General features: G+C 41.6%; 1 protein-coding gene across 6 annotated transcripts in view; it reads left to right on the top strand.

The window, feature by feature from the left end:
• Positions 1–16608, top strand: part of slc8a4a (solute carrier family 8 member 4a) — a 107387-nt gene that overhangs the window by 65446 nt on the left and 25333 nt on the right. For 5 of the 6 annotated variants that reach the window (XM_060935197.1, XM_060935200.1, XM_060935201.1 and 2 more), the window contains exon 3: positions 14372–14478. In XM_060935197.1, coding sequence (XP_060791180.1) covers positions 14372–14478 — 107 coding nt within the window. Of the gene's footprint in view, positions 1–14371; positions 14479–16018; positions 16026–16608 lie in introns of all 6 variants that reach the window. The other variant, XM_060935198.1, reaches the window with a different exon arrangement.

A 16608-nucleotide genomic window follows, 5' to 3' on the forward strand; every position in this document is an offset into this window, starting at 1 on the left:
AGTTTCCTGGTCATCGCCACTTTATTTCTCCTCCTCATTCTGTGCGTGTTGTATACAGCAGATGGTGTGGGAGAGGGTTCTTCCATCACATTTTCTCTGCTGCAGAAATGTTTTGGACCCAGTTACTCTCTAGATTATAAATGAAACCAATTAAAGATTGCTAATTAAAGTGTTTTGTTCCTCCTGCAATAACTGCTTAAAAATTTTTTTGCACGTGTTTTTTCTTCCTACTTTTCCTTTTTTTCCCCCTTCTTCCTTTCTTCTAAAGCCTGGCGCACATGGGCAATTTTCCGTCACTTGGTCGTGCAACTTTTTGACACAAGCGAGAAATTGCTTTGTGTGCAGATATTTGCGACGGCGTTTTTTTGTTGTTGTTGCTTGCAACAGATTACAGGTATCAAACATGCTTGATATTCTGCGACCAAAAAATTGCCAGTCACTGACTTGTTGCAGAGATGGTGCCGTGTGTGCATGTCTTTTTTGCGATAACAAAGCGATCACCTCCAAAGGCTAAGCCAATCCCCGCCCGTGAAGTAGTCACGTAATTTCTATATGAATTGCATCCCCCTCCCCAAATCATCCACTGGTCGCAGATAATGCACACACGCAGCTACCCGAGAGGGGAAACTTGCGTCCAAAAATCGCAATACGCTTGCGACGAGAACTCGCCCGTGTGCACCGGGCTTAACTGATTGATTCAGTTAAAAGGGTGGCACAGTGATGCAGCCTCACAGCTTTGGGGGCCCCTGATTGATCCTCAGCTCCACTGTGTGGCGGGTCTGTTCATGTTCTCCCAGTGGCGCTATGGGCTTTGTCTGGTTCTCCAGTTTCCTTCAGCCTTCCTAAAACATGCAATTAGGTGTATTTGCTATGTTAAATTGCCCCTAATTATGAATGAGTGTATCAGGTTTTGAGTGGCTCAAAAAAAAAAAAAAAGATGGCTAATGTGCTAATGCTAAAGGAGTCTGGGGGCATGCCCCTCACCCAGAAAATTTTGAAATTTACATGCCTTCTGGTGCATTCTTAGCTAATAAATTACTAACCATTTCCTTGTAAAATACTTGCGAAATATATATGAAATTTCCCTCCAGAAGTTTGTGTGCTTGGCTTTTTCAGTTCCCCTCTTGTAGTATGCTGCCTGGCTCTGTAACACAACTAGGTAAGCAATGAGGTGGTCACATGGTCCAGCTCAGCCAATCGGAGTGCGAGAATCAATCAACAAATACGGCATCACTTACAGTTGTGACCTGAATCAAAGACAATTTCATGGTGAAATAATTGGATTTGCAGCAAATTATGGACTGTGGAGACTATATAAATCACTTGAACACTGAAAGGCAAGGTGTTTGTTTTTGTCCCCCCCCGGGATCGAGTAGCCAGCGCAGACCATCTGTGTAGGTGGAGAAAACTGTTAGTGCTTGTGTACATCTCTGGTGTATGCAATGGTGCACCGATCCAGGGTGTATACCCACCTCATGCCCAGTGTTCCCTGGTTAGGCTCTGGATCCACCATGATCCTGACCGGGATAAATCAGTTACTGATGTGTTTTCTGTGTAAATACATTCACTGCTGCAGGTGACGGAAAAGCAGAATGAAGACTGAAAAATGAGTTCTCCCCAGCTGAAGAGACTGCCAAGGGGATAGATTTGGCAAAATGCCTGGCCTTGAACCTATTCTGAAGCTTGTCCAAGAGATTGTTCTGCTGTCGACAAAAACTGTTCTAAAACTGTCTATTTTAGTTTTTGACACAAATGAGAACAAAGAGGAAGGCTGCATGGTGTAGCCTGAAAAATTCATCATTTTGGTTATTAGGCATGTAACAATATATCACACAATGATGAATCACAATAGAAATTCATGATGATTCAAACCACTGAAATAAAAAAAAAGCAATTATCAGGCTTTGTAATCTGTTTTTCCTAGCAGTAATTACATTGTTTAGCCAGCAGAGGGAATAACATATAGTGGGAATGTGCTTGACTTCACCCTAGGAGGAAGTAACACAGCTCTGATACTGTCAAAACACGCAAAAAAAAAACAACACATCTAAAATGGAAGACAGTTGTGAGATTTACTATACAAATGGAATTAACAAGGAATCTGAGTTCTTTTTACAGACTGTGAAAAGCTAAAGAAAAAAGAGCAAATGGAGGTAGTACACACGTGGACAAATTTGCTGGTACCCTTCCATGAAAAAAGAATCCACAGTTTTCTCTGAAATAACTTGGAACTAACAATTAATTGGCATTCATCATTGTTTCTTAATCTAATAGAGGCAATCATTGCAAACAAGCGATCTCTGTAGCTCTCAATGAGACTTCTGCATCTATCAATAGGTACTCTGGCCCACTCTTCCTGAGCAAACTGCTTGAGCTGTCTCAGGTTGGAAGGGTGCCTTCTCCACACTGTTTGTTTCAGCTCTTTCCAGAGATGTTTGACAGGATTCAGGTCAGGACTCTTATAAGGCCACTTCAGAATAGTCAAATGTTTTCTTCTTCACCATTCATGGGTGCTTTTAGCTGTGTTTTTTGGCTCTTTTATCCTGTTGGAGGACCCATGACCTGCGACTGAGACGGAGTTTTCTGACACTGGGGTAGTACGTTTCATTCCAGAATGCTTTGGTAGCCTTGAGATTTCATTGTGCCCTGCACAGATTCAAGGCACCCCAGGTGCAACAAAGCAGCCCCAAATCATAACCGAGCCTCCTCCATATTTCACGGTAGGTATGGTGTTCTTTTCTTTGAAAGCTTCATTTTTTTTTTCTTCTGTGGCTATAGAGCTGATGTGACCTTGCCAATAAGCTTGAGTTTTGTCTCATCTGTCCAAAGGACATGGTCTGAGAAACATTGTGGCTTGTCAGTATGCATTTTAGCAAATTCCAGTCTGGCTTTTTTTTTTTTGGTTTTTCTTTCAACAATGGAGTCTTCCTGGGTCATCTTCCATTGAGCCCACTGTCGCTCAAAAAGTGACGGATGGTACAATCAGACATTGACGTACCTTGACCTTGGAGCTCAACTTTCATCTCTTTAAAAGTTGTCCTTGGCTCTTTGTCTACCATTGGCACTATCCTTGTGTTGTGATGGATTTTCCTCTTGCAGCCACGTCCAGGAAGGTTGGCTACAGTCCCATGGAACTTCTTAATATTTGCAACTGTAGTCAAGCTGCTTGGAGATGGTCTTCTAGCCTTTGCCTTTAACATGCTTGCTATAATTTTCTTTCTAATCTCCTCAACTCCTCTCCTTTGCTTTCTCTGGTCCATGTTTGATGTGGTACACTTGACGATACCAAATGGTAGAGCAATGACCTTTTTTTTTTTTCTCTATTTAAATAGACGGAATGACTGATTTACAAGATTGAACACGTGTGACACTAATTAAAGAAAAGTGTTAGTTTGAAATATCACTACAATCCAATTATTTGTAATCTTTTCTAGTGGTACCCACAAATCTGTCCAGGCTATTTTAGAACATCTTTGTAGAATAAGAAATTTATCTCTTCACTTTTTTTTTTTGCTTTACTCTGACATACCACAGGCATGCAGGATGACATGAGGAAAAATGCTTTTAATTTCATAATTTTTCAGAAGGAATAAAGGATTGTTTTAATGACCTGTAAGGGTACCAACAAATTTATCCACATCTGTAAATGTTTTATAAACATTTTATTAAGAAAAGGCCTATCTGTTGGGGGGTTCTTCTCATTTTTAATAAAAGGAATGGTTAATACGCTGTTAGATTTTACTCCAAGCTTTAAAAATGAGTAAATATCTTTTTTGCTGAAGAAAATGAAATTTTTTTTAAACAAAGGGAATATTTAAGTTGATAAATAGGAAAATGTTGCACTTTTTTCCCCAAAAATGAGTCAATCGAATCATAAACCCAGTATCGCAAATCAAATCATGAATTGGGTGAATTGTTACATGTCTATCGGTTATAAATGGTATGAAATCATTGGAAATGTATTGGAGAACAAGGTCCCCCCCCGAGACAACTCTGAAGTACAGCAGAGTTCGTTTTAGGATGTATGTATGGTGGCATTTATTCTCTCGGAGCTATCTGCATGAAAGAGGATGTGGAACTGGAGCAGGGGGATTAAAGAGAGAAGAATAAAAACACATATGGAGAAGAGAGCAATTTGCATGGCTTAGAAAGGCTTGTTCTAATCTTGCAATGATTTTCCCCCATTACAGCAGCAGATGATGAGTGACACAAGCAGTCACTGATAATATATTTGGCCTGTTCTTTTTGTGAGTTGGATTTCTTAAACTCCTACACTGTGAAATATGTTGAATTAGAGAATAATTGGCAACAAAGGGTGATGTTCAGGCTGGTTTGTAAATGGCAGAGAGTTGAGGGATGGAATTGAATTGAAATTTGCAGATCAAATGGCAATAAAGGATACAAAGCTCTCACACAAAGTGAATCCTCAAACATATTTCCAAAGCTGAGAGAAGACCAAGTCCAGATTCCTGTAGAGCTGGTACTGTTCTCTGGGGTTGTCCAAGTTTAACAGCCGGGAGCCTGGTAGTATGGGAAGTGGTGAGACCTTTGAATAGCTGAGCGTCAGTTCTGGAATTCACCCCCTACCCGGTGCACCTGATGGGGGACAAGAGTGACCTTCTGTCAGCTTTTGCACAATGTAATGAGATTTGGACAGAGTAGTAATAATGTTGCGCAATCATGGGGCAGCATGCTCATGTCCCCATTTAGTGGATAAAATGGGAACTGCACCAAGTGGGAATCGTGCCCCGTGCTCGCTCGATGAACATTTTCAGTAGATGAGGCGTAGTGAATAGGATGGTTAATTACATGTTGCCAGATTTGTTTCTTGCACTAAATTAGGCTCGTTTAAAAATGCTTCACAGCATCCAAGATTTTATTTTATCGCAAATAAGATAAATGTAATAATTTTCCTCAAAGGCAAAGTGTAAGTGCACACAGTGCATCTATGATGTACAGAACCATTACTATTGTACAATAATTAACAATTAGTCCACGAAATTGAGTCGTGCATGAGCTGATGGCCGACGAAGAGCATACTGCCGAGTTGGCTAGAAGCCGTGTACAACCAGATTGAGTGGAATAACTGTTTTATTCTATCTGCATTCACTGGATTTTGAGAGGGAGCATTTTTATTTTTTGCAAATTCAATAAATAAAAACGTCCGACAAAATGGTTTCTGCTTAGGCGGACTTCTTAAAAACCTATCGATAGCTGCATGAATTGACAGAGGTTTTTTTTTTTTTTTGGTAGAAAGTGTTGTCGTGCTGAAGTATAGAATAGCTTTAGACATTTAATTCTTCCTTGGAGATTTCAGCTTTGTAATTTTCAAACAACTTTGAGCTTTTGAACCAGTCTAAAAAAAAAATTCAACAAATTTTTATGCTTAAAGATGAAGAATGTAAATAAACTGGTGAAACGACAGGAGCAATTTGTGGAAAATGCTACAATAATTTCATCATATCTCATTATCTCTAACTGCTTTATCCTGTTCTACAGGGTCGCAGGCAAGCTGGAGCCTATCCCAGCTGACTATGGGCGAAAGGCGGGGTACACCCTGGACAAGTCGCCAGGTCATCACAGGGCCGACACATAGACACAGACAACCATTCACAGTCACACCTACGGTCAATTTAGAGTCACCAGTTAACCTAACCTGCATGTCTTTGGACTGTGGGGGAAACCGGAGCACCCGGAAGAAACCCACGCGGACACGGGGAGAACATGCAAACTCCACACAGAAAGGCCCTCGCCGGCCACGGGGCTCGAACCCGGACCTTCTTGCTGTGAGGCGACAGCACTAAACCACTACACCACCGTGCCGCCCCTACAATAATTTTTGAAAAAAAAAATTCTGACCATCAAATACTCTCATTCCACATTTTGTTGCTTTTTTGCATTTTGGGGGTTTTGTTTTTGAGTAGAGTTTTTTTTGTCCTCTGTTGGTTCAGCAACACGCTCTGCCATTTTGTTTTTCTCTACTCATGGTATATAAGCTGATATCCGAGTAGTAGAGTAGCCAATCGGAGCGCGTGATTGCTCATATCCAGTGAATGTGGATAGAATAAACTGTGTTATGTGCTCTGCATAACAACAAAACAAAGCTATTACGTGAACAAGGGCTGAATATTACCAAAAATGCTTCATCTGAATGAGTGAGAGCCAAGCTGAGAACATTTTCTACACACTGTGGACTTGATTTTATTTACTTTATTAACAAACTTTGTTTATAAAAGCTTTGTAATTACAAGTGGCAGATCACTACAGACAAAACAGGCTTCAAGCTAGACGGCCTTTTGATTTCATAAAATCTGTGAAATTTAGTTCCATCTGAAATTTGGTCATTGTGATTTTGTTTATTTCTGCAATATCTCAAAAAGTTATTTAATTTGAGGGGATTCCCGAGCAAATAATGTGCATGAAATCACTCTCTTCACGCAGACAGAGGAAGTCCGTATGCGCATGCGCAGGTTTACCTCCTCCTCCTTTAGGGTTTTACGGCAGCTGGCATCCACAGTCTTGCATTACTGCCATCTACAGGTTTACCTTTGACCGTGCACTGACAGTTACATCATTTTGTTGCTAAACGAACAGCTGATCACACCGAGGTGCTCACTGACCGCTGATATTTATTAGTTTGGTCCTGCGTTTCCTTTCCTTCACAACATAACTTCTTTTCTCACTTTCCGTTACTGTAGTCAGTCTTTCACGTTTCATTCGTGTCCTCCATTTTTCTCTCCTGTTTCAAATTTGTATCCTACAATGCCATGCGTGAACGGGGAAAGCCCACCATGTGATGCATGACATAGTATCTTGAATTGGGTCATGGTGAAGCAGGAAAAAATAGCAGAGAATTTAGGGCCACATGACCCTAAATTCATTTTTTGTTCTATTTATATTTACAAAAAAAAGTAATAAAATTGGAACTCTGATTTGAACTCCAGTAGCTTTCGGTCCACTAAACAAAAATAATTGGGTGTCGGGGAAAATTCTTTTTACGACCTACACTTGAAAAATCTGAAAGGCAGTATACCTTTAATAATAAACTGCTCGAGAGCAAATGAGACTTTTTTTTTCTTCTTTAGACATTACATTCAGTCTGTTGTGTTAGTGCTCTCTTCATGACAGCAAAAAAACAACCCATTACTAGTAAATGGGAGAGTTTAGTTGAGGGGCGTGGCTGTCAGCAGGGATTCTGATAGCTTTTGTTTAATATATAGGCTTATTCCTATAATTTATAAAACATTTATAAAGCTAATGCTTAAAACATAATCTCATCTCATTATCTCTAGCCGCTTTATCCTGTCCTACAGGGTCACAGGCAAGCTGGAGCCTATCCCAGCTGACTACGGGCGAAAGGCGGGGTACACCCTGGACAAGTCGCCAGATCATCACAGGGCTGACACATAGACACAGACAACCATTCACACTCACATTCACACCTACGGTCAATTTAGAGTCACCAGTTAACCTAACCTGCATGTCTTTGGACTGTGGGGGAAACCGGAGCACCCGGAGGAAACCCACGCGGACACGGGGAGAACATGCAAACTCCACACAGAAAGGCCCTCGTTGGCCACAGGGCTCGAACCCGGACCTTCTTGCTGTGAGGCGACAGCGCTAACCACTACACCACTGTGCCGCCCATTAAAATATAAACTCTTCTGTTAATAATTGATAGATGACTGATTTTTGTTGCGTTCTCCTGATTAATGTTTTCAGTGATTGAACATGACACGACTACATAACGTTCAACTTTTAATGCGGCTGCTTCAGTGGTGGTTCTAGTAGCAGCTGCTGTGTCATCTGAGGACCATGAAGATCTTTTTTAATGAAGGCCAGGATTGTAGATATGTCTTGTAGATATGTAAACTACCTAATACAGAACTGGAGCTGGATTCAATAGAAAATAACTGCAGTCAAAATACTACTTAGAAAAATCACAATTCGACGTTATACCCAAATGGTTCAGCCATACTTCGGAGTACTATGGATCGCTTCTTGTTTTCTTTTCTTGATGAGTCTAGTAAGTAGACTCCCTGGTCATATGCCAGGGAAGGGTGAAGCAGAGACAGGCTACATTCTAGCAGGTTAATGGGCCCCACCTGAGAGACCGTGGCGGCTGGCCACCCTCCCAGATGTGAATTTCCACCAACAGACTCGTATCGTTTCTCTTCTTGGGCGCTCATCCAAGCACGCCCCAGAAGTGCAGCGAAATAGCCAATCGTGTATGGTTGCTAGGGAAAAATAATAAATATTTGGCCAATCAGCATCACCGAATTTAATGGTTTTGGGGTGCTGGAAATTTCGCCCCTGCTACAGAAAATATGAGAAGTTCTGGATTGCTATGGTGATAAACTTGAAGTCTCAGGTCAGTCAGTCAGAGAGATGATGGCGACGACGACAGTTAAGGGGCAGCTTCCACCAAATTCTGTGAGATCTTTGTTGAACTACCCTTTTGCGAAAAAGATGATGGTGGAAAAATCCGTGTTAAGGAGCTGGGACCCAACAAACCCGAAATAAACATCACCCAGCCAACCAAGGAGAAAGTTAAAGCTGACAACAGGACATTTTGCAGGAGTTGGTTCCAGCGTAAGTCATGGCTGACAGGCTGTGGAACAGCCAATGCACCATTTTGTTTCCCCTCCATCCTTTTCAAAAGTGACTGGTGTGATTTGACGTGGACACAGTCTGGACAAACTGACTTAACCCTTTGGTGACTGACCCCTTGAAAATGGTTCCTCCAGGAACGATGACGTTTCAGTTGTCAAGACAACGGAAAAACTAAAATACAAAAACAGAAAGATACGTCACAATGCTCTTGTGCACAAAACAAAATGCTCTTGTATTTGTATTTTAGTTTTTCCGTTGTCTTGACAACTGAAACGTCATGGTTCCTGGAGGAACCATTTTCAAGGGGTCAGTCACCAAAGGGTTAAAGCACTTCTCCGAACACATCAAGAAGCATGAAAGATCAAGAGTTCACATGGAAAACTGCGTAAAGCTAGCTGTGCTCGGAAGGATTAGCATGGCGGCGCAGCTGGACGATGTGCACCACGTTGCTGTAAGAAGGCATGATGAAGAGGTAGATAAAAACAGTCATATTTTAGAAAGAAAGAAAGCCCAACTTGATTCATCACACGCTTGTGAAATTCCTCTCTGCATTTAACCCATCTGAAGCAGTGAACACACACACGTGAGCAACGAGCACGCACACATACCCAGAGCAGTGGGCAGCCATGCTAACAGCGCCTGGGGAGCAGTTGGGAGTTAGGTGCCTCGCTCAAGGGCACCTCAGCCCAAGTCCGTCCCATATCAACCTAACCGCATGTCTTTGAACTGTGGGGGAAACCGGAGCACCCGGGGGTTCTTTTCTTTCTTTCCGTCATATTTTATCTAAGATCATCGATTGTGTTAAATTTTGTGGTGCTTTTGAACTAGCAATGCGGGGATATGATGAAACTAGCAATGCGAGGACATCTTTCTTGTCATAGTTTATGTTCACAACAAGAGTGTTAACACTGTTTCACTCCCCCTCTCTCTCTCGTTTCACAGAAATACACCTAGCTCAGAACACACACACACCACCTCTCTCTCTCTCTTTTCATACACTCAGTCCCACACTCACCTTAGAAACCTTCCCCCCCCCCCCCCCCCCCCCCACACACTCATTCTCTCTCACGCACACACTGTTGATTTGTATAGATTCAGCTGAACTCATACCCTTGCTGTAAACTTCTCTCAAGAAATTGAGTATGGGGGCGTCGTGGCTCAGGTGGATAGGGCGCCACACCATAAATCCGGGGACCCGGGTTCGATTCCGACCCGAGGTCATTTCCCGATCCCTCCCCGTCTCTCTCTCCTGCTCATTTCCTGTCTCTACACTGTCCTATCCAATAAAGGTGAAAAAAGCCCCAAAAAAATCTTTAAAAAAAAAAAAGAACTTGAGTATTGTATTGTATTTGATACCGTTCCTTTCCAAAGCATAAATGGAGCCTAATATAGCTGTAAATTGTTCATTTACTTTATCTGTGAAACTGCTGATTTTGAGAAGGAAACTAAATTATTATTGTGGAATTGTCATTTTCTGACTGTTCATTTGAATGCTTATACTGGACTAGGCAGGGATATCTATTGGCACACACCAGCCCCACCAAGAATTTTTTTTTTTTTCACCAGCCGCCACTGCTGAGAGAACAAATGTGCAGCTAGCGGGTGACTAAAGCAGCACCATCTCCAGCAATAGAGTCTGTTCAGAAATTGAGTTATACTTTTTTTTTATCGCTTTTATAGACAATTTGATTCATTCAGGCATCTTCAGTAATCACCATCTTGGGAACACAAGGCAGGAAGATTGATCTCTGATGAGGCACCAGTACATCGCAGGGCACCATGCAGACATGCGTTTACACCGACACGCTCAGAAAATAAAGTACTGTACCTTTAGATGTACAATGGCTTGTCACTAGGGCAGTACCCTCTAAGGTACTTATTTGTTCTGTTTATATACTGCTTGGGAACATGTGTACCTTTTTGGCCTGAAAAAGGTACACATGGTTACCCTGAAGACCAATAATGAGCCCTAGGCGGTACATTAGTGTAGACTGTAACTTGGGGGACAGAAATGGACTCCTACTGAACCCCTATTTCTGACAGTGTAGCAGTTTAGACAGTGGGACAAAACAGGAGAACCCAGACAAAACCCATACAAACACACAAAGCATGAAAAACTCTACTCGGACAGTAACCATAGCTCAGGATCCAACCAGGGACCCTGGATCTGTACAGCAGCAGCACAACCCACTGCATCACAGGGCTGCCTGTTACAATTTTAATCCAACAATAATATTACACCACACAATACTGTCTCTACCGTAACTTATTCGGAAAATGGATCAGCTTAAAAACGAAATTACATACCTCAGCCAGCTGTTTACTATATAAATTCAGATTTCCTTTGTCAGTTTTATGCTGCACATAAAAACGAAATTGTTTCACACATCCCTTAGTCAGTAATTCAATGCAAAACGCCTTTAAAATGTTTTAAGTTAAATAAGAGCACTAATGAATAAACTAGATGATACTAAACTCAGGCTTGTACAGTGGTGCTTGAAAGTTTGTGAGCCCTTTAGAATTTTCTATATTTCTGCATAAATATGACCTAAAACAACATCAGATTTTCACACAAGTCCTAAAAGTAGACAAAGAGAACCCAGTTAAACAAATGGGACAAAAATATTATACTTGGTCATTTATTTAATGAGGAAAATGATCCAATATTACATATCTGTGAGTGGCAAAAGTATGTGAACCTTTGCTTTCAGTATCTGCTGTGACCCCCTTGTGCAGCAATAACTGCAACTAAACGTTTCCGGTAACTGTTGATCAGTCCTGCACACCGGCTTGGAGGAATTTTAGCCCATTCCTCCATACAGAACAGCTTCAACTCTGGGATGTTGCTGGGTTTCCTCACATGAACTGCTCGCTTCAGGTCCTTCCACAACATTTCGATTGGATTAAGGTCAGGACTTTGACTTGGCCATTCCAAAACATTAACTTGATTCTTTTTTTTAACCATTCTTTGGTAGAACGACTTGTGTGCTTAGGGTCGTTGTCTTGCTGCATGACCCACCTTCTCTTGAGATTCAGTTCATGGACAGATGTCCTGACATTTCCCTTTAGAATTTGCTGGTATAATTCAGAATTCATTGTTTCATCAATGATGGCAAGTCGTCCTTGCCCAGATGCAGCAAAACAGGCCCAAACCGTGATACTATCACCATGTTTCACAGATGGGATAAGGTTCTTGTGCTGGAATGCAGTGTTTTCCTTTCTCCAAACATAACACTTCTCATTTAAACCAAAAAGTTCTATTTTGGTCTCATCCGTCCACAAAACATTTTTCCAATAGCCTTCTGGCTTGTCCACATGATCTTTAGCAAACTGCAGACGAGCAGCAATGTTCTTTTTGGAGAGCAGTGGCTTTCTCCTTGCAACCCTGCCATGCACACCATTGTTGTTCAGTGTTCTGATGGTGGACTCATGAACATTAACATTAGCCAATGTGAGAGAGGCCTTCAGTTGCTTAGAAGTTACCTTGGGGTCCTTTGTGACCTCACTGACTATTACACGCCTTGCTCTTGGAGTGATCTTTGTTGGTCGACCACTCCTGGGGAGGGTAACAATGGTCTTGAATTTCCTCCATTTGTACACAATCTGACTGTGGATTGGTGGAGTCCAAACTCTTTAGAGATGGTTTTGTAACCTTTTCCAGCCTGATGTTCATCAACAATGCTTTTTTTTTTTTTTTTTGAGGTCCTCAGAAATCTCCTTTGTTTGTGCCATGATGCACTTCCACAAACATGTTTTGTGAAGATCAGACTTTGATAGATCCCTGTTCTTTAAATAAAACAGGGTGCCCACTCTCACCTGATTTCAATCAATGGGATGACAAACACCTTACTCTAGCATTGGCAGTTAATTTGAAGGTGAAATTAGAGGTTCACATACTTTTGCCACTCACAGATATGTAATATTGGATCATTTTCCTCAGTAAATAAATGGCCAAGTATAATATTTTTCTCATTTGTTTAACTGGGTTCTCTCTCTATCTACTTTTAGGACTTGTGTGAAAATCTGATGTTGTTTTGGGTCATATTTATGCAGAAATATAGAAAATTCTAAAGGGTTCACAAACTTTCAAGCACCACTGTAGTACTCTAGTCCGACTCCTGCCCTAATTTTAAGGACTCGGACTTGAGCACTGATGACTCCGACTCGTGTCATTAACTCCATTTGGACTTGTAAGTTGGAGACGAGGACTCGGGTGTTTTTTGTAACATGACATAATTTGACATAATATATTTACATCTACATTAATTTTGTACCAATTTTGTGCAAGAGTGTCACACCTGCGCGCCTTGGCATGTGCATCAGAAAGACTCTCGGGTGCGCCCTGGACAGCCTGCGCGCCAAGCCGACTCTCGCATACTTGCCATAAATGACTCCAACCTGCACAGGATTAAGACACAATCAGTGCACCTAATTTAAAAACTGAAAACACACTTACTTTGGGAAGTATTGACTTGCATTGTTGACACATTACTGAGCCTTATTTCCTTGTTTGGTTTCTTGATTTCCTGTTTCTCATCTTTGATTCTGCCGAGTCTACGATAGCCTGTTTGTACTTCACTCGACTTATTGTCTGTTTCAGTGTTTTACAATTTTGCCTGCCGTTCTGGATTGTTTACCTGTCTTCATTTGTATTAATAAACACACCTCCTGAACTTGCATCCCAACCATTTCTGACAGAATACTTCACGCTCCCTGACAAAGAGAATACACATTCACCTGTTCATACATCATGTTCAGGAACAAACTAATGTTAATGCTGTTAAAACGGCCACCGTCAAATGGTGCAGTTGGAGTCTTGTTCTCGGACTCTGATCCATAGTGAACTCGACTCTGACTCGTCTCATTCTCTCTAGCCGCTTTATCCTGTTCTACAGGGTCGCAGGCAAGCTGGAGCCTATCCCAGCTGACTATGGGCGAAAGGCGGGGTACACCCTGGACAAGTCGCCAGGTCATCACAGGGCTGACACATAGACACAGACAACCATTCACACTCACATTCACACCTACAGTCAATTTAGAGTCACCAGTTAACCTAACCTGCATGTCTTTGGACTGTGGGGGAAACCGGAGCACCCAGAGGAAACCCATGCGGACACGGGGAGAACATACAAACTCCGCACAGAAAAGCCCTCGCCGGCCACGGGGCTCAAACCCGGACCTTCTTGCTGTGAGGCGACAGCGCTAACCACTATGCCACCGTGCCGCCCAGACTCGGACTCAACTCGGAATTTTTTTTTTAATGACTTGGACTTGACTTTGACTTGAACACTGGGGACTCGAGACTGGATTCTGACTTAAGGTTTAGTGACTCCGCTACAACACTGACTCAAATAGAATAAAAAAGTTAATAAGAGCACTAATAGATAAACTAGATTGCGCTATAATGGAACAAAAAGTGGTTTAATAAAATAATGCATTCAAATACATGAATATATTTATCAGCAAATAATTTTGGCCAACCAATAAATATTTCGGAGTGAAAGGTTAATGAAAAGCAAAATGCACGTGCATGATGTTTTCTTTTACAGTTCTAAGTAAAGAAAAGTGATGTAAAATGATCTGGTAACATTCATTAATTTGACCCTTGTCCAGGAAAAATGAGACGAGTCTTTATTCATTTTTGTTATTATTTCATCATGTTTTAATCCAAAAATCTTCAGTAAATGTTTCCTAGCTCAACATGCAAGAGTTAAGGTTTGTCTGATTCATGACTGAACTTAGTCTCTGTCCTGTACAGGAAGATGCTTGAGGTGAAGATTATTGATGATGAGGAATATGAGAAGAACAAGACCTTCACCATCCACCTGGGGGAACCCATCCTGCTGGAGATTGGACAGAAGCATGGTGAGGAGAAATTCTCTTTTAATTAAGCAGATCCAGACATAATTCGCAATACGCAAACTGTCTACTATGGTCTTACCAAGGCTGGTCAGTATAAATGGTGGATTAGGAGAGCTAAGCCCTTCCAGTATATGATGGAAAAAATAGATTGAAAACAGGTCTCAAATTTTTGCCATCCACCTCATCTTATTTCCTGTTAACAAATTAAGCTTGATTTTTATTTTCATGGAGTTAGTAGCAATAGCACCACCAATGGTCATAAATAAAAATGCACAGAATAGTATGAAGAAGTGAACCTGGGGCTGATTTCTTTCTAATCCAGACATAGATTCACACATCCTATTCTTTGTTTGCAATCACATGACTTTGCCTCCTGGTTCACTTCCGGTTTGTGACGGGCAACACTCAAAGATAGCGTCCAAGCCAAGTACGCGTCCATCTTGTGGAAAACATCCGTTGCATCTGACCATGTTAACAGACTAAAAGCAAAATCAAGATATCCTGGAAATGTGTGTATGGGATGGATCGGACCCCTACAGCTTTTCAAGCAATTTCAACAACTTTCCAAACATTGTTTCCAGATATTTCCAATTATCTGGTAGTCCAAACATCATTTTACATGAAGAATCAAATGAAAGCTTTCAAAAGTCTTGAATCTGATAACTTTTTCATTTGTGGCCGGGTTCATGGCGTTGGAATAAGACAAAGGACAATCGTCTTATTTTGGCGAGGGTAAGTAATGTAAGCCAAAGTGTAGTATGTGATTCAAGTCGGTGCTTCTGTAGGCATTTTTGCAGTGATAACTTGCATTTTATTTCATGACATTTCAAAGGTCGCTCAGACCTTATGAATTGATATTGCATTACATGACATTTAGCAGACGGTCTTATCCAGAGCGACGTACGACAAGTGCAAGAGTCAGGTGCACAAAGTGCTGAACTTCTAGAGAAGAAAGTTCTAGTGCCAACTGAACAAGTGACTCCAATACCTAGTGTAATATGCTGTTGAAATCCCAATACTCAAACAGCCAAGGAAATAAACCAACCATATAAAGTATAACCAGATAGAACAGCTAACCCCAGGTTAGACCGTACACAGCTTGGTTTGATCAAGACCGAAATGCAGTTGCACAGTGGGCCAGGAAGAAGGGGAGAGGTGCAGCCTGAAGAGGAGAGTCTTTAGTTTGCGCTTGAAGGTGATCAGGGAGTCGGCAGTTCTGACCTCGATGGGAAGGTCATTCCACCGACAGGGAACCAGGATAAACAGTAGTCTTGAGCGGGTGGGGCAGGAGAGGAGGAGTGGGGGCTAGGCGACCAGTAGTTATGGTGTGTATGGGCAGATCAAACTCTGGAGACATGCTGGCCCTAACCCCTTGAGAGCCTGGTAAGCTAGCACCAATGTCTTAAATTTGATGCGAGCTGCAACAGGTACCCAGTGCAGTTTGGCAAGCAGAGGGGTGACATGGGAAGAACGAGGGAAGCTGCAGCATTCTGGATGAGCTTCAGGGGTCTGATGGCAGAAGCTGGAAGGCTAGCAAGGAGAGAGTTGATGTAGTCAAAGCAGGAGAGAATTACCTGTAAAAAAAAAAAAATACATAAATGATCAAGTTTCAGTCGAGGCTGACCTACAAACTAGTTTCATTGTTTCATCAACAGTTTGTTTTACCACATCCAAAACGTACGAAAACTCATTTAATATTAGAAGTTTTGACTTTAGATCCAGAAAGTCAATTGGTGTACGTATTTTTTTAACAAAATGATCGCTGCAAACATGAGCGTATGGACTCTCAATTCCTTTCGAACACAGTGAAAGGTTTGCAAGTCATTTTTCATGTCTTTGCGATTTTTCGTTTTCTTCACCCTTGTGCATGACGACTTTTGGTATCCGATAATACCTATTGTCTTTTTCTCGATTTGATCGGTTTGAACATCCAAATACAGAGCAACAATCTGGCATATTTCGAGGCGAAACACAAGGAAACTACTGCAAAGCGACTGTAAACAAATGTCAGCTGACTGTCAGCTAGAAATCTGAATACATAATGAGGCGGATCACTACCGGAAGTGACGTCTATTGCAAACAAAGAATGAATGATGGTCATTTCAGGTGATTACGTAAGATAAAACACCCCTT

The sequence above is a fragment of the Neoarius graeffei genome, chromosome 12, assembly GCF_027579695.1.
Source record: "Neoarius graeffei isolate fNeoGra1 chromosome 12, fNeoGra1.pri, whole genome shotgun sequence".
Classification (NCBI taxonomy): domain Eukaryota; kingdom Metazoa; phylum Chordata; class Actinopteri; order Siluriformes; family Ariidae; genus Neoarius; species Neoarius graeffei.